We start from the raw sequence: 22505 nt of genomic DNA, 5'->3' as shown, positions 1-22505 counted from the left end.
TTGAGTCTTGCTTTTCTTTATGGAAAAATGGGTTGCTGCAAAACAGTGAAGCCATTACTCAGACACAGAGATGAGGAAGCACAATCTCTTTCTATCATAAGCAAAGGCTAAAGAACACAAGCTGAATTTCCCCTGCTAGAAGATAACCATTTCTAAGCTACTGTCCTTAGACTTTTTCCTCCTGCGTCGATTTTTCTCACTGCCTTTTCCTAGAACCAATTTAAGCCACTGTCTGCCTGTTCAGCAAAGAGGGTAGCAAGTCTTTTCTTCTGTCAGATTTATTTTAGCCATGGGTTCATGTTACAGAGAGAATGCCATGGCCAAGACTAGGCATACACCTGCATTATCTGCCTTGCCAAGGAATAGCAAACCTTCAAGTTCACCTCAGTCTTCCCACAGGAACACAATTCCCCGTGGAGTAAAATTCCCTTCATCCCACATGTACATGCAATCCTAATATCTGAATGGTGATTTAATGCCTAATCTCAGTAATGCTGAAAGTTTCTGAAAGAACAATGAGTGCTCTACTTAAGCAAAGCATTTTTGCAGTTAGCTGCTATAATGTCACGAGCATTACAAATTAAAAATTACAAATAAATCAGATAGTTGTTTCAATAGGTGACTTAGAGGGAAAAGTTTCAAGTCGAGCAGTATCCTGAGAAAGGCAGCATCTAAAACATGGATGTATTAAACCTAGGTATTATTTTCTAAAGCACTGAGCTAGTCCCACTTCTACAGAAATAAATAGAAGCTTTCATTGAAATTCAATGAAAATATAATGAGCCATCATTTAAGTCCTTTGAAAAATCTTAGTTTTACTGCCAGGGTGCCTCTTGCATACATATATGCTGAACCACAAATGTGCATAAATGTTTTTTAAAAAACAACTAATAATATCTTCTTGAAATCATCAGATTACAGTACCGTCTTTTATAAGAGAATATACTTTTCATACTAATACCAGCAAGGTATGTAAAAAAGAGTAATTTTTAGTTATTAACATGTCATTCCTTTGGCTGCAGCAGCAGCACATCTTGAAGGAATATACAAGATTTTTAATCAGATCTGGTTTGTTTCAATGGAGTGGTTTTATTTGTATCAATCCATAATTATCAAAGTTTTGTAACTTTTAATTGTGACATGACAAATTTCTTAAAGGTATGTGCAAATGAGTGGATCTGCCACAGTTTTAAAGTGAAGATGATATTCATTTGGTCACTCTCACTGAAATTATTTCACTGATATCTGGAACAGGAATACACCTGAGCTTTGGGAGTCTGTTCTAGATGAAATTTCTGAAAATTCTCATACTTTTGATGAATTACAGATTTCATTGTTGCTTCATTTTCTCATATATAATTGTGAATTCAGAGTGACAATGCTTTTGGTGTACTTTATAAACATGTTCTGAAAGTTTGGGGATTTTTAAAAGTTTTTATATAAAATATGTTGTGCTAAAATAACAGGTTTTTTAAAATATAAGAAAGACAAAGCATCTACATTTTTAATTCAACAATTCTGCTGTTTCAAAGTGGTTAAAAAGCATTTCTGTTTAGCACTAGTAATTCTATGCAAAAAGACTCGAAGTTTTTGCAGGCTGTGTTCAGAATTAAGGGGTTTAATTTTGCCTCCTAGTACTCTCCTTATGTGTGGGCTGATATATATTTCTCAGTAAAACCATAATAACTCTAGTTGCTCTTATCTCAATTTCCACATCCTGCTTGGATTTTTTTGGTGCTAAAAGTGGGATTTTCATAATGACTTTTTTTTCGCATAACTGGGCCCATATTGAGGCTTTTACAGAACTCTATGTTTTTGTAAATACATTGGATGCATTAAGACACCTTATTCCTCTCACTCTTGTATGATTTAGAAGCTTGTAAAAAGCTTCTGTATGAAGTCTTAATGCAAGAATCTCTGTTCCAAACCATCTGCTGTTGGTATAATTTTTTCCCTCTCTGTCACTGTATCTTAAATGCTGGTGTGCACTACTTTATTTCTAATGCTGAATAAAAGAAAAAAATTTAGGTTCTTCTCTCTTTCAGGCATTTAAGTTCCTCTGACAAATCCTACAAAATTCCTTCCAGTTTTTACTGACATTGATTGAAAAACAAATAAAAATATTAAATGTAATGTGGGGAGGGATTTGGTCTCAAAAATAAAAAGAAACAAGTAGAACTGATATTTGGAGGATGCTAAAATTTTATCAGTTCAAATTGGTAATGCTGGAGTCTTCTACTCCAAAAATATATTCTTTGGATTCATAGAATAGTTTAATTTTAGTGTAAATATTTTTTCTAAGAAAAGGCAAATTTTCAGAAAGATTTTAGCATTTTTTACATTGATGGCATATTATTTCTTAACAGGCATAGCACATATTTCAACTTAAAGTGAGTAAGTGAATACAGTACACAATATGTGCATTGCATGGATATGGCTATTGCCCAAATGCTGTGCTGTCTAGTCATAAGTTATAGAAAGCGTGTGCTAAATTCTGTATCATGAGTATAGTGAGAAATAATGTCTGTGTTCTCATTTGCATCTAACAAACCTTTACAGCTCATCTTAGAGCAAATGTATATCTATATCTAGAAAGTGGTTAATAGCATAGCAGGAAAAATAAGTAGTTCAAGCAGGAAAGTGTAATGGTATTGCCAACTTTCCAGTTGCTTTTTGGAAAATAAACAACCAAAATCATGTGCATGCCCAATTTGTATTCAGACTTGAAGGTAGGTATTATTTCTGTATTTTGGCTGATTAAAATACACTAAAATTCCTGTTCAATAGAACATGGCTGACTCCAAAATTAATGAATATATTGCATATTGGTGCTGTAGTTAAGGCAAAATGAGGGTGTCCATCATGCAAAACAATGATTAACTGCAATGTAGCCAATCATCAGCTAAATTTTTGAAACTCTAAATCTGATGAGACATTAGGACCAATAGCATTAGAGTTGTAAAAGTAATATCCGTTAAAATTAATATACACTATGTCATTTTTCTGTTACACTTAGATGACCAACATCACTGAGTCTCACTTATTCCTTAGAAAACTTACTTGCCATGAACTTAGAAAAAGTACTGACTGAAAAGGCTGGTGCCCTGATTCTTAAAACATTATGTTAAATGGTATTTTTTACTAAGAATCTTTGTTATCTCAGAATGTGCTATCTCAACTGACAGTTATTGTTATTAATCTTGATTTTAAAGAATTTTACTGAAAAACAAAAGGAAGTTGAACCCCTATTTCTTGGACTTAATACAATCCCACATCAGAGTAATAATAAGACTCTATGTCTTCAAAAAAGAATCCAGAGATACTACACTGGGTGCCTGTGGCAGGACTTGGGCAAATTTAAGCCCTCCATCTAAAGCATTGCAATAAACTCATATTCCAGCAATAACAAAATACTATTGCAAAAAAGCTATTTCATGTCATGATTTACTTAGAAGCATTTGAACTGCCCAGTCCCAGAAGAAACCAAATGTACTTATGGCTTTAGCCTACATGGGAGACCCACGTGTGTGGAGAAATCAGAAATCCTCTCTCAAATCCAGGGAGCCTGTGCTCTTCCTTCTGCCCTCATACTACAGCTTAATGTGGACAAGGGCACTGACACAGAAGGAAACTGAAGAAGAGGAGGGTTCCTCTTTATCTTTGCCTTTCCTTCCCCAGACATCTGTATTTGGGCTGCAGTGATGCTTGCTACCCACACAGTCTGTGCTTCTGCCTCATCCCAGCCCTGTGAATCCCCATGAAGCGCTTCCTCTTTCTGTTTGTCCCTCATATCTGAGGTATATTTGTGCTCTCCTCTCTGAGTGGAAATAAATCCCTCTTGTTGTCTTTTCCCATACATTCATTTTCCAGTTTGAGTGTTTACTCACCTCTTGTCTTGGATACCTAACACCTATGAACCGAGTTGAAGCCCTTCTTTTTGTGTTAGCTAATTTGTTTACAAACACATTGTCTCCCATGAGGGAAAGAGACACAGGAATCCGTAACCATAAAAGCTGGTTTTGAAACTAATTAGCTCATCATTGTTTATATTTGTAGTGTTTCTTTCTGTTAGACAGAACCCTACATCAGTCTTTCTTTTAGTGTACTGAAACAAACTGTCCCTCATCCTTACTCTTTTGTAAAAACTGATGGAGAAGACCTGTGACTTCATCAAGTCCAACCAGACTGATCACCACCTCGTTAATTAGATCATGGCACTAAGTGCTATGCCCAGTTGTTTCTTTACCACCTAACATAGTTCAAAGCTGAATTATTTCTGGGAAACCTCTGTCTATGGGAAAGACAGTGAGTGTATATGTCTATTCATTGTAAGTATTAAGCCCTCTCAGGGTCATGGAGGACAGATGCCAAAGCCAGAGACAGACAAGAGTCAGGCTTCTGATCAGACACAGGAGGTCTGTCTGAGGAATTCTGTCATAAATGAATCAGATACACTGTCCCTTTGCTATTGAACAGTGATATTATCAACTTAATGATCTTTTCATGAGTTAAAAGAATATGCATTGAGATACTGATGCCTGAACATTACACAGGTAAAAGTTTTGTAATTTTCTTTTATTATAAATATAATATTCTGTGGATCATTACATTGGTCAGAAAATATTCAATGATTGATCTAGGTTGTCTAGTACAATTGTCTTACTTAGCTATTGCACTATGAGGCCTGTTCTTCTCTATGTTGTTTAAACTGTGACTTAGCAAGCTGGTTAATATGCATGGGGTTTTTATGGTTTTTTTGCAAAATTCACTTAAAGACTGCTGACCCTAGAGCTCTGATGTTAGGTTTCCACGTAAACAATAGTTGTAGATTACCAAGAGTGATCACAACTGCGAGTGTATGGGAAACTCATTCCAAAGGCAAAAATGGAAAGAAATAAGGCTCTGTCCTAGTATTAATGAATCAAGGTGAGGGTCCTTACCATAGAGCTTTCTGAAAACATGTTCAAAGTCACCAAGGAGATGCCATGAGCAGGCTTTAAATTTATGTTGCAAAATACAAACTAGTTCTGTTATAAAGAAAACCCCATGAGTCAGTTTTGTAAATAGAAAACACGCATCTATTTTTAATAGCAATGAAAATTAAGCATATTATGTTTGTCTCTAGTATTTGTGAATAATTTCCAAATTGTTTCCATTCTTTCCTAATATTGAATATTTTTAAAGAACTACAAGCTCATTATTTGTGCTTGGTTCATTTTAGTATTCACCATTTGTGGCTGAGCAATTAGATGCTTACCCATTAGGGGAATCTAAATTTATTCTAGTTTTAAAAATTGCTTTGCTCAGTCAGAGCTCAGTTAGTATGACCTTTTTAATTGGAAAATAATGGAGAATAAGTTATGACTGGTGCTTAATGCCACCTTGTAATTACTGAATGAAATGTAAGGATATGTAAATGTCATTCTAATTGAAAATCAATCACTGAAATCTTTTTAAATGCCAAATAATATCATCTTGAACACCAATGAGCAAATTAATTTACTCAGAAATATTACACATCTCCATTATTTTGGAGATGATTATAATACTAATATGCACTTACGAACTTATATTACTCCTAGCCCTTTCAAAATGCTTTTTAAAATGTCATAACTGTAACTCAAAAATGCTTATTTTAGTATAACAAGCTATTTTTATTAATACTGGTGTGAGAAAACCTTTAAAAATCATCCAGAAGTTTTATACTATGCTAAATTAAAAAAAAAAAAAATTCAAATGGTAGTTTGCATTTTAAGCAAGTTTTGTTAATGCTTTCAGTCTCCTCTAGGGCATTCTTGTGTGCAAAAGGGTTTTATTTTTAATTAAAGAAGCTGTCCAGATACAAAACTTTTGTGGAAACAAATATCTAAGCATGAGGCAACATTGAGATTTATGATATATCAGTGACAGTGAAGTAATGCTTCCTTGGAAGAAACAAATAAATCCAAACTATAATCTTAAAAATGGCTGGTAAGATGTGGCAAGGAAAGCCTGGAGACAGGGTTTGAGCTCTACTGGTGCTGAAGTAAATGGCCTTTTTGCTAATAATTGTCACCAGTGAATGTCATGGGGTTGCTCCATACCACAGCAAATCTTGTTCATATCTTTTCAGAATCTCTCATATACCTAAGTTAGTGATCCTCAAAAATGCCTGAAAAGAGTTAACTGACTTTTTACTGTAAGGCTTATCCATAAGTTTAACCAGAACTTCTGAGTTTTGTTAATAAAATAGACTTTTTTTCTTTCTAATCTGAAAGATTATCATGGAATTGGTGTATAGGTAGCTGTGTCTAGCAAGTATCACTGCTGAGATGTGATAGCCATTAGGTCTTAGTATTAAATTACATTAACTAACATTAACATAGCTCTGTCCTGACATGTCACCAGACCCAAATTAAAAAGTGTTGTAAAATGGAAAGATTCTCTACAAAGTTTAAATCCAAAGGAGAGGTCAAGCAGACAGAATGCTTTTCTATAATTAGATTGCAATGACTAAACATTTAAGCACTGTTGCCTGCCCATTTGCTGGAAGTGATATCAGAAGTCATTAATAGTTCTGCTCTAAGCAATCTTCCGAAAGTATAGAGCAGTCAGATTTGGTTTTGTTTGGTCTGTGTTGTGTTTTGCAAGGGTTGATTTTCAAATATATATTAATTTTGGAAAAGAGTGTCTTGAAATATGAAAGACCTCCAGTCAATGTCTAGCTGACAGATTTGACACTGACTTACAGAAGTTTCTGACCATTTTAAAACATAGTAATATAAACCAGTGCTGTCAACTGAGTGTCTTCACAGCTAAAAATACCTGCATAAAATATTATTTTAATATGATAATTTACAGTGATGGTTGCCCTCTCAAAAAACATACCTTTTTTTTTCAGTCTAAAACTTATATGTGCAGTTGGCAAGGGGATACCCTGTGTTTCACAGTCGACTTTGCTCTAGGATTTACCTGTTTTGACAGTAAAACGAAGGTAAGAGTAAATGAAAAGGAAAACATAACTCTATTTTGTTTTACAGTCATTGAAGTTATCTACTGCATTTTCTTTATGTTTGTGTCCAGTATTTATTCCTCCAATATACTGTACTATTTATTTATTTAGCCCTACTGAAATAGTCAGTTTGGGACTTGAAAGGGGTGATTATAGTTGTTCAGCATGTATAGATACATTTTGGAGAAAGATACAAAAAAAGAAACTTCCTTTTCAAGTAATGAAAGTAAAGGAAGGTTATATTTAGCAGAGAGCTTGGTTTGTTATAATGACGAAACTTCAAGATTTATAAAAGATTACAAGTCATGGAAAAAAAATGAGATGTCACCTGATTCTATTCGTTTTGAAGCTACAGATATAAAATAGGATTAATTATTCTTCCATCATAAGAAATTCAGGTCATGTCAAAAATAAACAGAATAAAGGCAAATGTTTTTCAAAGTCAGAATCTAAAAGATTGAATGCACTTTTCTTGCAAAACAGTGGCTTTATAGAAAGTGCCTACAGGGAGTGGTTAATGATACATGCCAACTTCCAAGGCCTGTCTATAATGCTACTATTTCCTGTATAATTTAGTGGTACTTTAATGTATATTATTATAAGTGGATTTTAACATTTTTTTGACAGTAGAAGTAAATATATATTAAAAAAATGTTTCTGCATTAATAGAACTGTGCAGTAGAAGGTCTATCTTCTCAATTTTTTTTTTTAAATTCAGTCAGTCATTCTGAGAAAAGAAGGAACACACTGCATTTTGAAACATGATGCAGGATCTAGTTTTTGCATGTTGTCATTTCGTGAGTTTGGGGCCAAAATGCCCCAAAATTTCAAAACTATTTAAATCTTAGTGCAGAGAAATAATGACCAAAATTGCATGAAAATATAGACTAATTAAGTTAAGCCTGCATCCCATGAAGCAGAATAAAACTTAAAAAAATACTTTTGCAAATTCTTCTCTCCCTCAGGTGATACTGCATTCTGGAATGCTGCTTCTTGCACAATTATGCACACTTTGCATGCAACCACAAATTAACTGTAAGAAGTAATCTCTCTAGCCTATAGAAGGTTTTTTTTTAAATGTGAAGAATGATTGCATGCACTCCCACCTTTAAAATTATAACCTTACTCTATTAATAGGACTTTGTGTCACAGTACCTACCTTTGCTATTGATGAGGAGGAGAATTTAGATGAATCATTGTTGCTTACCTAAGCAGAAACACAGAATACCAGCAGGTAGACTGATTCCATCGTTAAACAGTAAAAATTCTGGAGAGCTCAAGTACATTTATTCTTCATCCGTGTGAGAGATGGAGATGTTCTCTGCATCCTCAAGCTGGAATGAGACAGTAATGGGTCATTTCTGCAGTTCAACTTACTTCCCATAATTATCACCTGAAGTTTACTGTGTTTCCCATATGCATAGCTATTTCAGAATATTTCCTATGAATGCAAAAAAGATCCTTAAAGTGGTCAAGCAATTAACAGTTCATTAGGGACACAGCAATTTTACTGAATAATCTATTTTTCTTGGCATTAATGAAAAAATAAAGGTCTTCTATTGATGCAAAGAAAGCTTTTACACCCCAGCAGGCATTCAAAGATTATTAAAATAAAGGCCAGTCCCCTGTCTGCTCTGTGACTCTAAATTTGAATCTTAAATTTTGGGCAACCAGCTCATGTACTCATTGAAAAATATTCTTTTTTATACTTGGAAAAACAATTTTAAAAGGGCCTTCTTATTACAAATTCTGAAATAGAAAGCACAAGAATTTTTGCTTTAGAGTGTAGGGGGTTGACCCTGGCTTCCCCCTGAGTAGGGCAAATGAGAAAATGCAATAAAAGCTTGTGGGTCAAGATAAAGGCAGGGGGAGGTCACTCACCAATGACCACCGTGGGCAAAACAAACTTCACTTGGGCAAATTAGTTTAATTTATTGCCAATCAAATTAGAGTATGCTAATGAGAAATAAAAAACAGATCTTAAAACACCCTCCCCCCACCCCTCTCTGCTTCCAAATTTTTTTAATCTCCTCCTCTACAGCAGCACAGGCAGGTTGAAAATGGGGGCTGTAGTCAGTTCACCACATGTTGTCTCTGCCCCTCCTTCCTTCTCAGAAGGAGAATTCCTCACACTCGTCTCCTGCTCCAGCATGGAGTCCCTTCCACAGGAGACAGTCCTCCAGAATCCATGAGTCCTTCCCATGGGCTGCAGCTCTTCATGAACTGCTCCAGCGTGGGTGCAGTCCTTCAGGAACAGCACCTCCTCCCCCTTCTTCACTGACCATGGTGTCTGCAGGGTTTTCTCTCCCATATTCTCACTTGTCTCTCCAGCACAAGAAATATATCTCTTTAAAGAATTTTTCTAGAACAGTTTATTTTCCTGCATATTCTATTCCAGGCTCTTGATGGACTTAATTCATTCAGCTTTTATCTTTTTTGGGCCCATCACTGAGATACTTCTATAGCCTGTATCTGCTTTATATCTCATTGTAGAGATTCTTTTTATCTTGTTGGCTTGGTTGCTTCATCTTTCCCATCCTGTGCCTCCAGCCACTCCTACAATATAAAGGGATCCCAAAGTGTGCATTTTCTTCCATCTTCCAGCACTCTCTGCTTCTCATCTTTCCCACTCTGTGTCAACTGTTGGGAGAGATGATGACTCCAGCAATGCTTATTATTACTAAATTGTTCCTAAGTTCTTGATTCTTCTCCGCCATAGCAGTTATATTACACAGCAAAAATTAATCTATCCTGTTCAGAGCCAAACTCATTTAAGCTTTGAACACTTTTCAGGTGGTCTAATTAGGCCCTCTGGACCCAGTTAAAATCTGTTTGTGAATGTAAAGTTTAAGCACCATCACAGTGCTGTAGCATACTTCAGTTTTTCTTCATCTGTTACATCTCTCTAAGAAGTCGATGACATTTATGTCTGCAGGGAACCAGGAGAAATATTTTTATTTATAGGACATTCCATTTTAAACAATGAGTAAACAATCAGGGTTCTGAAGACCACTGGCAGCATTGGTCTACTTAAAAAAAAATTTTGAGAAGCAGCATGTTGGCAAATGGAACACAGCAAAATTTTCCCATGTGTGCTTTTGAAAGAACCTCCCAAGTATTTAAATTATGTTTCTTCACCAGTGTCCTGGAATGGAAGCACATTTCAGCATGTGCAGAGAATTTTCATTAAGATTACAGGCATTAAAGGAAACATCAGCAGGAAGTCTGGGTGCAAGTTGTGGGGTTTTTTTAATTACACACTTTCAGGTGATGAACAGAAAACATTCAGATAAATACAGAACATTGTCTTGATTTTAAAATAATTTCCAAATTTGGTTCTTACAAAATATCACCATAAATATTAATGCATATCTGTCAATCTAGAATTTACCAACACTAGTAAGATGCTATGCATAAACCTGAGGGAGACCAAGAAGCTTAGAAGTCATATATTTTAAAAACCATTATGTAATGTAGAACACATTTTTGTGGTTTCTGAGACTATGTTCAATAATAATATTTCTTCATTTCTATAGCTTTTTTGAGAATTTCAAACCACATTTCACACTCAGTAAGTTCAGCTTTGCAATATCTGTGTAAGTCACAATTATCTATGTTATGCAAATGAGCCTACTGAAATATAAAAGATCAAGATATGGAATGGAATTGTGTTCACACTGAAACTGATACAAATATGCTCATGGATCTTTATGGAATTAAGCTTTTGCCATCTTTATGCTATGTAGGCAATTGAAACATTTATATCTCATAGAATTTCAAAACAGTTTAATTAGTGAATTTTAATATTGCATCTTTTGCTTTCACAAAGGGTACAGAAATGTTAATTTTAATTGCTCTGCAGAGAGCCTGTTATCACTCACTGCATTACAGCTGTAGTGCTTTATTTTAGTACATGAACACTGATCATCATTCTATAGTTCTAGGTAAAAACATGTAGCAGGGTCCTTATTCAAATTTCTTTTTCCTTAGAATGTCCTGTGGAGGTTTAAATTCTCTCAGCTCAAAGGCTCATCAGATGATGGGAAAACAAGAGTCAAGCTGCTTTTTCAAAATCTAGACACCAAACAAATTGAGACAAAGGTAAGCAACATCCTCTTTTTCAATTTAGTTAAACATGACATAAAATTACTCTCAAGGCATCAGAAATCCCATGTACTGGGACTTACATATGATGAACACATCACAGCTTATCCTTTTTTGCTGATTCTTTAGAAACTCCATAATAAACAGAAGCACTGTAATAGCCATAGATTTATTGCCCTATTTCTACAAGTCTGCTATTGTGTTATGATGGTATTTTACTCTCAGAAAGATAATTTCTCTGAAGTTATTCTGTCAAGCTGCAGTAGACATAATGTCAAAAAATTGCATTTAAAAAAATGAAGTAAAAAAAAAAAACTGATCCCAAGCTTGCTGTTGAATAAAAAATAGACAGTTTTTAGTTTTATGTGGTTTTAAAAAGAATGAGAACTTTGGTATGTTATGATGTGGAAGAGGAAGGTAAGAGTCTGGTTCAACTGGGTTTTGGTTGGCAAAAGCCAGTGAAACAACATAAAAGTATCTGAAAACCTATGAAAGTTTTTAATTACTCTTACCTGGAGTTGTACAGGTTGAAGTCGCTTATAAAGTAATATTTTTCTATACTGACCATACACAAAAGTTATATATTATCTATACTTCTAATGTTTAAAATAATAGTATGGAAGAAGTCCACCTTCCTTACTTATCATAAAGTTACACTACATGCAATACATCTTTCTTTATACATCCATATTAGTAAATTATCCAGGATTTCATCAGCAAGCTTGACCTGAGTTGCCTCTTGGCTCTACTGTAAAATATGTTTTAATATCTGTTACAAAAGGTGCAACATATAATACTTTGTCTAGTAGCAGGCCATTTCCACTTAATTTCTCACAGTAGACCTTGGAGACAGGAAAGGACTACTGTCTTCATTTTATATGGGATCAGCTGTTGCAGTGAGCTTACATAACTTATTTCAGGTCAGACAGGAAGGCTGTACTCATGCATAAACTACTTTGTGTATCTCTGCATTAAATCATTAGATATACCCTGTGTGTGATTAGCCAAGGGCTGAAATTCCATTGCTTGTAATGGAATTCTATTACTTAATAGTGTATCATTCCTCTTTCTGTTGTGGTAAACAATCTCATTTTTAAATTTTATTTTATTATTATTATTGTGCAAATTGAATTATTTTTCATTTGTTTTACCTGATTTTACTATTTGGACATAAAAATTGTAAATTTTAGTATTTTTATGAAAATTTGTATATATGTAAAATTATTATGTCAGTCATGATAATTTTGCAGCAAATTTTGTTTAGGAGACAGATTTTTTAAAACCTTAAAAATTATTCTTTTACATAGTTGTAATGAAAACATCTTGTAATTGACAAAATTCACATGAATCTTTGTGAGGTACCTTGAAAGCATCAGATGGAAGTTGATTTGGAATCATACAGTCTTCTTAATATCTATGTACCTAAAAGTACATATGTGTTGTAAATGTTGGAAGATCCCAGGAAAAGCTCATTAAAAGGCCAGAGGAAAGGCTGATACTAAGTAGCTGAGTATTTATCAGCATTTCAGTTGATTACACCTTTTACAACTGCCTTTGCAAGGTGCTGTGTACCCATTATGATTTCACATGAAATGAGACTGGGACAGTTGTGCAGCTTCTCCACTTCAGATTACTGGTATATGTAATCAGCTGTATGCCTACCACCTAAATGGTATGATTTCTTAGTCTTGAGGGTTACAGGCTGGCTGGAAAATGCTCAGCTCTGATACCCATGGTACAATCCAGTATTTGCCTCTGCTTATTGCACTGGAAGAGATTTCATAGGGCCAGATGGTGCTATACAGTTAATTGCAGTCAATAACAAGAAACAAAAAAGGTTATCAAATAGAAGTTTCATTTTTCCTGGGTAAATGAGACACTATGCAAGAAAGAAAGCTTGATGCAGATGACTTATGTTCCCTTGGCTGAAAACAGAGAGTCAAAGTTGCAAAAGAATTTTACAGACTATGTCTAATTTTATATTATAATGAATTCTTAGGGGTAAAAAAAAAATCATATTGGGAATTCTATATTTGTGTCTTGTTTACTAGCTAGATGTGATGTTTCTTCTCCTTCTATTTTGGCTTCTAAATTTTAAGCCAAATACTTCTTCCTGTGCATTTTAGTTCTAGGTGAATAATACATTTCTCCATTTAAAAAGTTTTCTGTTGAAAGGAGATTATAAGAAAAATATTTCTGCCAGTCATTTCTCCTTACAACTATTCCCTACAACTTCTTACAATTTTCCACTTCAATACTTCCCTGAACCTACCCTTCCTTTAGTATAAAGAAATTACAAGTAATCTTAATAATAGTAGATATTCTTTATCCAAATTTTCAAGGTGGCTCTAAAAAAAGAAAAAAAAAAGATTAATAATTTGAGGTTTGTTCTGATGCTTTATTTCCTGTTGCTAAACTGTAGCCATATATCTGGAAGATAAGACTTTTTTTCCCAAGCATGTTTTAATTGGGCATTTCTCTTTTCATCTTAGTCTCAAAAGAAGAAAGATAAGAAACCATTGTGGTCAATAGAGTATTGTGAGCCATACTGAAGTCTCAACTAGATGTTGCTGGTCTCATAAATTTCTTGTCTATTACAAGAAGATAACTTAAGAGCCCTGCATATTCTTCTCACATGATATGGCAACCAAGCTCTGCTTACTTGCTGAGATATAGAACCAAATCCAAATTTAGAATTTTGGTTTGCATTTTCACTTCAATGATGTCTGGAGCTAAAACCTGGTTATCTTTATTTGGGCTTTTAACCTGAGCGAAAAAACAACAACAACAAAACAAAACAAAACAAAACCAACAAAACAAAATAATAAATTTAAAAAAAAAAAAAAAGCCAAAACCAAAACCAACCAAACAAAAAACCACCCTGCAACAACTGAAAATAAATCAGTCTGATTGGAAAACATATCTTGAACAATTCAGTGTTAATAGCTCTGCCCTGGTCAACAAAAAACCTGCACTGAGGTTTATCAGTTTCCTTAAAGTCATGAAATGCACAGGGCACAATAACACTATCTGCAAGCATCTCCATTATTTGCCCTTTATGTTATACAGGCTCATGTCTTGTTCAAATAATGGTTCAACAGCTCTCAGAAATTCTCAATAAAATTGCGTGCATGGTAATAATGGAACAGGCATGTCAAGCTCTTTTTATGTAATAAATCCAACTCTCCTAGTGGGTGGATGAAATAAGAACATATATTTTTCTTCCTTGGCTGTGTACATACAGTGAAGGAGGTCAGTGCAGTGTGCTCATTTTTATATTTTCAGTAGCAGCAGGAAGTTTTGCAGTCTTGTCCTCCCACTGCTTTAATCCAATCATTTGTGTTCTTCTCTCAGTATCTTCCTTCTAGTGCCTTTGTTGTACTTAATCTACTTATTACGGTACATACAGTAAACTGAAATAGCTTTGGTTATTGAAATATTAGACATGCCCAGATTCTCCTTAAAAACTGACAATCTCAATTAAAGAAAAAAGCAGCCAACTCAGATAAGGAAATCAAATATAAGGTGCTGTTAGATGATACAGCACAAATAAAATGATCAGTTACTCATCTGCCTTAGTGAGTACAGAAAAGTGTTACTTTTAAAAAAATTAAACTATCAGAGTAATGCATTTGTTTGAAAGAAGTGTCATTGGTGTATTTTCTAGGAAGTGTCCATATTGCATTCCAAACTGAAGGAGGCTACATTTCCACCTATAAAACTGTATTCAAGGTAGCAAATATTGTGTCCCAGCCTTCTGATTATGCAACATCTACATTTTCCCAAGTCAGAAAGCCATCCTTATTTCTTACTACATCCATCTTTTCAAACTAATCCCCAGTCCTCTTCCCCTTTCCCTGCTGTAAACTACATGCAAGCAAATCCCTATCCCAGCTTATCCTTATATATGGGTGACTATTCCTCATTATCTATACCTGAATGGCTGCAGGATTGCAAAGGCAGCTAGCACAGGCATCAGACTTCCTTCAGGAGCTCCACAGCCTCACCCATTAGTTGCATTCTGGATCAAATACTACTGTGATAAGCTGCATTCCTGGAAGCTTCTGGTGCTCGAGGCCGCAGATGAGCCATTTTCTGATGCCACCACAGGTGGCCACATCTAACTGAGGCCTGCAAGATAACACCTCCAGAGCCCTGCTCCTGTTTTATGATCCCAGAGGATTGCTCATCCCTGCACTAACCTAACATAAAATAGTGGAAATGTGAGAGACAATAGGAGGGGACGAGCAGGTAAACTGCATAAGGAGTGCTTATATGCCACACATTTTGTTTTTAAGCTCTGTAATAAATTTCAAAATTGGCACCTCTTAAAAATATTCTAAAATTGGAGACTTGCAGTATTAACTGCAGAAAATAGTGGTGTTGTCACATAAAACATAGTTTAGTGTTACTGCTGGTTGTTAACCTCTATGTAGATTATATCTTACAGAAACAAGAGTATGTTAGTATTCAAAAGGTTATTCACAACAGATTAGATGACTTCTCTCAGATACAGAGAAGTATCTGCAGTTTAATCCATACTCTGAACTATGATGGAAACAGAAAGGACTATGCAGTTGGGACATTGGGAAAGACTGACTCACAGTGAGGAGATGTTCCTGTCTTTGCCCTTTTCTAAACCCAAAGCCCTCCAAGTAATGTTGTTAGAGTAGTCTGAAATCCTGTCCACAGTCTGTGTCAGGTTACCTCTGTTTGCTTATCTTCATAAACATTTACAGAATGGAAGTGCATAAAGCTGGAGTAGAGAAACAGGAACTCTGTGAAACACTCCCTTCTCTCAGTTTGTTTGACTGTTTGGTCGGTGTGTTGAATGTCAGAACCTAAGGTGAAATTGTTGGGTGATTTTGGAACAAATCTAAGATTAATGGTAATGGTCATATTTTTTAATTTCTTGGTTTTGAAGATGGAATGTCAGTAGATGTAAAACGTGAGATTGAGCTGAAACTTATATATCAAGGCCTGTATTATTTTATATTCTATATTCCATATTCTATAGTGCATATTTCATTCATAATCATGACTGTGTACACCATTTTAGTTTTATAAAACTTAGATAAGGATATATAAATAGTGGCATTGTAGGGTTTATTTCCTGGAACTGTTTCTATTCATTTATATTAGTATTTAAAGTCAACATCTGCTGTCAAGAAAATGTTTTTTAGGAAAACTCCTTGCATATTTGCCTCTCAAATGTCAGTTAAATTTAATTTAAAATGGAAAAAACAGGAGCCTTTAGTCCCCAAAATATATGACAAGGATGACATGGACTTAAATACAAATATTCTGTTTGGACCAATTTTGTTTAGAACAGGCTTTTAGCCTGGAGAAAAGGAGTCTCAGGGAAGGTCTTACCACTCTTTATAACTGCCTGAAACAAGTTACAAATGATAGGATAAAAGGAAATGGCCTCAGCTTGTGCCAGGGGAAGTTTAGACTGGATATTAGGAAAAATTTCTTCACCAAAAGGGCTGTCAAGCATTGGAACAGACTATGTAGGGAAGTGGTGGAGTCACCATCCCAGGAGACATGTCAAATGTAGATGTGACACTTAGTGGCATGGCTTACTGGTAGACTTGGCAGTGCTGAGTTAATAGTTGGACTCAGTGATCTTAAAGATCTTTTCATACCTGAATTATTCTATGTTGCAATATTTGAATGTTCTTGCAAGTTGACTGATTTCATTGTACAAACTGAGCACAACCTAAACAATAAAGTAGCAGAGAGTGAAAACTAAATTGACACGGCACTGCCAGTGAAAAAGGTAGGGACATGGAGTTTTTATTCTTCGCAATTTTGACTTTACAGTTTCCTATAAAGATTCAATTTTCATGTTAAGGCCATATTGTTTTCCAACTAGTCTGTTCTGTGTTCATGTAAAACTTTTATAAATCTGAATTGAACTCACATTTTCTCTTTTTTTCTCTTCTTTCAGGAACTTGAATTTCAGGATCTGACGGCAGTTTTACACTGTATTCACTCCTTTATAGCAGCAAAAGTGGCATCTGTGGATCCATTATTCATAGACAGTCAGAGTATTGCAAGAAGATACATGTATAGTAACTGATACTAGATTATATGTCGTGACTATGGAAAATAAATTATTTTCTTAACAAAAGTAGTTATTTCATTCACAATATTGCAACTTTGTGATTTTATAAGAAGCCTATAGTTGTGTTATCTGTAATGTTAAGAATTATCACAATCTGATAATTATTTTGAATCTGAGTTAATAATGAAGTCACACAATTTATCTTCAGTATTTATCTAAAATTCAAAGTGAATATTCATTCAGTAATATTTGTAGAGCAATTTTGATTTCTGCGCTTGTGATGTTACATTCTCCCCCTTATTAGATAGTAATGTCAAGAAAAATTTGAGAAGTGTATGCCCAAAAATTGGCCTCTAAGTCTGTTTTGAAAAGTGTTGGGCATACAGACAATTATTACAGTCTTCACGTAGAAAATAATTAATTATTGAAGACAACCAGTTCTGTAGGAATTGAACTTTCATCTTCCTTGTATATGTTTGAAAAATTGTAGTTCCATGGTTGGGCTCTTTCAAGGCCTGAGATTTTGGCTCTTGCAAAACACTAGACACTCAATTTCAGACCTAGGAACACAGTTAAGCACGTATTTGGCTCTAAGAATACTCAGTAGTCCCAGTGTATGTGCACGATAATGTTAAGTGTGCATTTAAGTATCATGGTAGATCAACTGTGAAGAGCTTTAGACTCTGCTAAGAAGCCTCACTATAGACACTTACTTTTAAGAAACTTGCCACAGGGTTTTCTTATCTTTTAATAAAGCTTCCATGACCTGTTCATTTATTCATTCATAGGTTGATTTGCCACCTATCTGTTGATGTAATGCTCTGTATGCTTGGGAACAGCTTTTATTTGGAGGAACGTGTTTCCAAGATATGGTGAACATAACAAAACACAGATGTTTTCTGGGACATTTGCCTTTCTTTTTCCTGTAGCTTTAACCCTGACTTACATTCAAGAAAAGTGGATTTTGTCCTTGCTGAGGAAACAATATAATTTTACTTTTGACATATGCCTAACCTTCCTTCTGAAATCATAATCTTAAATGCACAGATAATTGTTCCTGATATTGAGAAAATGATTAAAAAAGAAGACATTTTAGTCTTAGAGCATGTTCCCTTGTAAGTCATACCAAATGTTGCAGGTTTTTGTGATAGAAGTTTCAGTTTTTCTCACTTGTACCTTTGAGGCGGCATCCAGAAAATAAAACAATCAAACTAAAACAAGTAGAATATCTTAAGTAGATGCCAAGGATAAGGAGTGAATTCATCAGTCTTTCCTAAATGTTAGCAATCTTGTAAGGTGTCCTGCTAAAGTTATAGCCTAAAGTTACTGTATCCTAACAAAAAGAGGTTGGTGCCTTTAAAAGGTCTCAAGTGAGGAATGTTTTTACATAAACTCAGTACTTAAGTTTAGTCATATAAATGCTCTCCTTCAGGTCTTAAGCTGTCTTGGCAGACTGCAGTGGGACACTTACTTCAAATGGATGCTTCTCTGTCTACCTAAAGCTTGGGCACAAATAAAGTGCCTAATGCAGGTGGTTTAATCCTGCCAGGAGGATTACTTGTTTCTTAGTGTTGTCCATAAAGAAACTAATTTGGACAATGCTGACTCTGCTTGTAATTCCAGTGTTGTTTAGGGTTCCAGTGTAATTTGCAATGAGGCATAGTAGGAGTGATAACTCCTGGTAAAACAATATTTATCAAATGTGATACATATTTTTATTATTTTAAATTAAATCTTTATAGCCATTATTGTATTATTAGCACACATAATCTCAATTTTGTAATAATTTTATTTCAAGAAAATAATTTAAGAACTTTTCATTTCCAAACATGCATTTATTGAAAATGTTTCATTTAATTCTCAGCTTTCTTTTTTATGGTCAGCTCATTGAATTTACTGAGGTTTTAACATTCAAAAATTACGTTATTAACAGTAGAATATCTCTTACAACCAATTGTTAATTCAGTTTATTAGCATGAATAATTAGAAACATCACAGTTTCTGTAGGATGAATAATTATGGGAATAATTCAGTTTTGTTTTTCTAATATTTTCTCATAGACGAAGTTCAGTACTAACATGGTAGTTACAGTAGAAAACTGTATCAGCTAGTACTGAACAGTCAGACATCTAGACTTAATGTCTTAAGAATCATGTGATTATAAACTAACATATCTCCCCAAATATTGTAATAAAAACCTTAAAATAAATTAGGCTTAATTTATTAAGTAATCTTTCATTTCTACAAAAAAAAAAAAAAAGTTCTGCAATTCAAAAAGAGCATTATTGATTTTTTTTCCAAAGCAGCTCTATATTGCACTTTTTCATTAGCACTTTCAAATCTCTTATAGAAAGTTGCTTATGCTGATTTTAAATAATTTTATTATTTGTGTAATGAAATTTCTAAATTCTTTTAGTCTTTTTATGAGCTACTGTTTTTGAAGACAATAGTTTTCTTCTGTATGTCCAAATCAATCTCAAGGAATATTAGAGAAAAAATTGTTATAAATTCACCCTCTGAAATCTAGCATTGTGTTTTAGAAATAATTCTCCAAACATATTTTTTAATGAGGAGCTTTATGTATTTACTTTAATGAGGATCCCTATTAGCTCACTTGATTTTTCCTTTCATGTTCTGCAACAGTCTCAAGGCAGGGACTAGAGGCCAGTTTTTTGAGGAAGTTGCCAGAGCCTGGGAAAAGCCAATGGATTGCTAGTTACTCAGCTGTTATAAAAGCTGTATATGACTTCCATTGCACCTTGCATTTCTTAGTCATATGCCTCATATTTGAAAATGTTGCACTCCAGTTTTTTTTGGTTGCTTATGTTTATTTGTCAAATTTTTAATTATCAGTAAAGCATATTAGTTTGTCATTGCCTTCAGAATGTGGATAATATATTATGCATATATTTTTCTTCATCAAAGTTTTGAGAATTTGCACCACATTTCAGCTCACTAAACACCTCAAAATAGGAAAATAGGAGGATTCACAAATAGATCTGCTGGTAGATACCTTCCACAGTCACCTCTCAGGATTCATAGGCTGAGGGAGAGGACTCCTGCTTTAGGCATTTCAAATGTCAAATATTTAATTTCTAATGAGATCATAAAACAAATTTTAATATTTTTTGCTACATACTTGTGATACATTAAGCTTTAGTCTTATTATGTATTTGTGTATAGTTTTCCTTTATTTTCTCTAGGGAGACAAAGGTGTACCAGAATTGGATATGGAATAGGAAAAGACAAGCATTGCTAAAGCAGCACCATAAACAGCAGGCTGGGGAAGGAAGCATACAAACAGAGTTGTAAAATTGGGCCCCATCACAAAATCAAGATATCTGCTTGTGATTAGAAATGAGAAAAAGAGGACAGTCTCTGTGTGTCCAAATTATCTTTATGCCTTTATTTAAACTCAGGATTTGATTTAAAGGCTAAAAATAATCCTATCTACAAACGTGATTTTTGAGCAAATGGGTAGTACTGTTGATTTAAATTAGAACAAGGCTCATCAGTGACTTAAAAATTAAGGGGTGGTACAGCCTGGACTTAGGCACTGGACTTGAATCATACTGATGATTTGTTAGTATAATTTGTGGCATTTTTTGTTTTAACATGATTAAAATCTGCTGAAAAAATCCTATTCACAATCAAGGTAAAATCAGCTCAGCTTTGTTCTCAGTGCATGACTTGGTTGTGCTGCCCTGTTGAAAACACCAGAGCATTTAATAGAGGGAATGAGGCCAGGCTGGGCCAGATGGCCTCAGGGACAAAAATCAAGCCCCAAGAATTTTATTTATAAATTTACATGTTACTGGAGCATTTCAATTACTTAATTTGACTTATAATTTTTTTTTTTTTTTTTTTTCCTGTAATCATAAAGCCTGGGAGGTTGAGGCTGTGCTGATCCAAAGCTCAAGTTGTGGAAATCTGACTGAATTCTTCTAAGGTTAGGATCTTAGCAAAAGTATTTCAGAATTATTCTCAACCTTGAGCCAGCAAGCTTGAAGCTTGAAAAATAATTTTCTGGGGGAGGAAGACTAAGCTCTGCCAAATTTTGCAACCATTAATCTAAAATCCTGTATAATATTTGAACTACATTAATTCATAAGTAATTTCAGACAAGGCAGGCCTTTTCCACAAATCCTTTAATGTGTAGTCTGATCTTTTTAGTGGCCTAAGCAGAATTTAAAACTGTCTGAATTTCTTTTTAAGTACATCTCCATAAATGCTTCCATCAAAATATTGTCAGTATTTTATAACACTTTCCTGCCCACCTGAGTATCTCCTCTGTCAGAGTTCTCAAAGTGAGGTGTATATAATGGCAATACATTTTTTATGCTTTTTGTTTACTTCTGTGGTTGATTTTCTTTTAATATAGTTTGCCTGCATCCTCCAGGAAGCTTTTTCAGAGCAGAGAGGGTGAATGTTAGGAAGGAAGCACAATTCTCCATGCTCTTATGAGAAGCCAAGTGATGATTTCTGGCCCTCTTTCCTGTGCACAAGAAGCGGGGCAAAGCACAAAGCAAAAATGGAAGCAGGGAAGGAATTAACAGACAGACAGACTGTGAAATCTTAAAAAACTCCTTCACTTAGGTATGCAAGCTAAAAATACCTCTTGGAACGAATTTGATTAATTTTTGGAACTTCATCGAGAAATTCATCTTTTAGTGTAATTCTCATACTTTGAATTGTTATTCATTGAGTTATGGATGCTGAAGAGTTAAAGACTGCAAAGAAAAAAAGTAAAATGTAATCATGTTTTTTGGGTTTTTTTTAACTTATGCTTCAAAAATGTTTAGGTACTTTTGTGTTGAAGCATGTAGAGCAGCAATTATCTCATGTGAACTAAAGGCCTTGTAGCAAATTTATTAAGTGCAAAACAGATTTGTGTAACATGCAAGATGAAATCAAATATGTATTCTAACATGGTTCAACCATAAAAAAAATTCTTAAGTAAAATATTTTTATGAAATTTGAAGCTATCAAATTCCAAAATCCACTTCTGTTTTAAGTCCCAGTAAATTATACAAGACTTTGCCTGAAACAAAGATACATGAGTTTAAATAATAAACAGAGGAACAAAAATGCTTTTCTTTTCTAATATTCCCTCAGTGCTCAGCTGCCTACATGTTCACTTAAAAGGATCCATTTCTACTGAAAAAAAATGCTGACTTTTCAGCAGGAAATCAAAATCAGAACTATTTGTGCTGAAAGCTGTGATCTTTTTTTTTTTAACAGCTGTCATGATGCCCTGTACAAGTTGCAGTTATGCAGGTATTCTGACCTCTAGTTTAAATGGATCACAGCCTTTTTTTAAAGTTCAAATACATGATCTAT

At 34.4% G+C, this 22505-nt stretch overlaps 1 protein-coding gene across 1 annotated transcript in view; it reads left to right on the top strand.

The window, feature by feature from the left end:
• Positions 1 to 17180, top strand: part of SNTG2 (syntrophin gamma 2) — a 205963-nt gene extending 188783 nt beyond the window's left edge. Inside the window, exons 16-18 of the mRNA XM_056487301.1 lie at positions 6881 to 6973; positions 10982 to 11092; positions 17049 to 17180. Of these exons, the coding sequence (XP_056343276.1) occupies positions 6881 to 6973; positions 10982 to 11092; positions 17049 to 17180 (336 nt within the window). The remainder of the gene's footprint in view (positions 1 to 6880; positions 6974 to 10981; positions 11093 to 17048) is intronic.
• Positions 17181 to 22505: the final 5325 nt, after the last annotated feature.

This window comes from Oenanthe melanoleuca, chromosome 3 (genome assembly GCF_029582105.1).
Source record: "Oenanthe melanoleuca isolate GR-GAL-2019-014 chromosome 3, OMel1.0, whole genome shotgun sequence".
In the NCBI taxonomy this organism is placed as follows: Eukaryota; Metazoa; Chordata; class Aves; order Passeriformes; family Muscicapidae; genus Oenanthe; species Oenanthe melanoleuca.
Note: the sequence above shows the minus strand (reverse complement) of the source record. Positions and strands in the feature narration are given on the sequence as shown.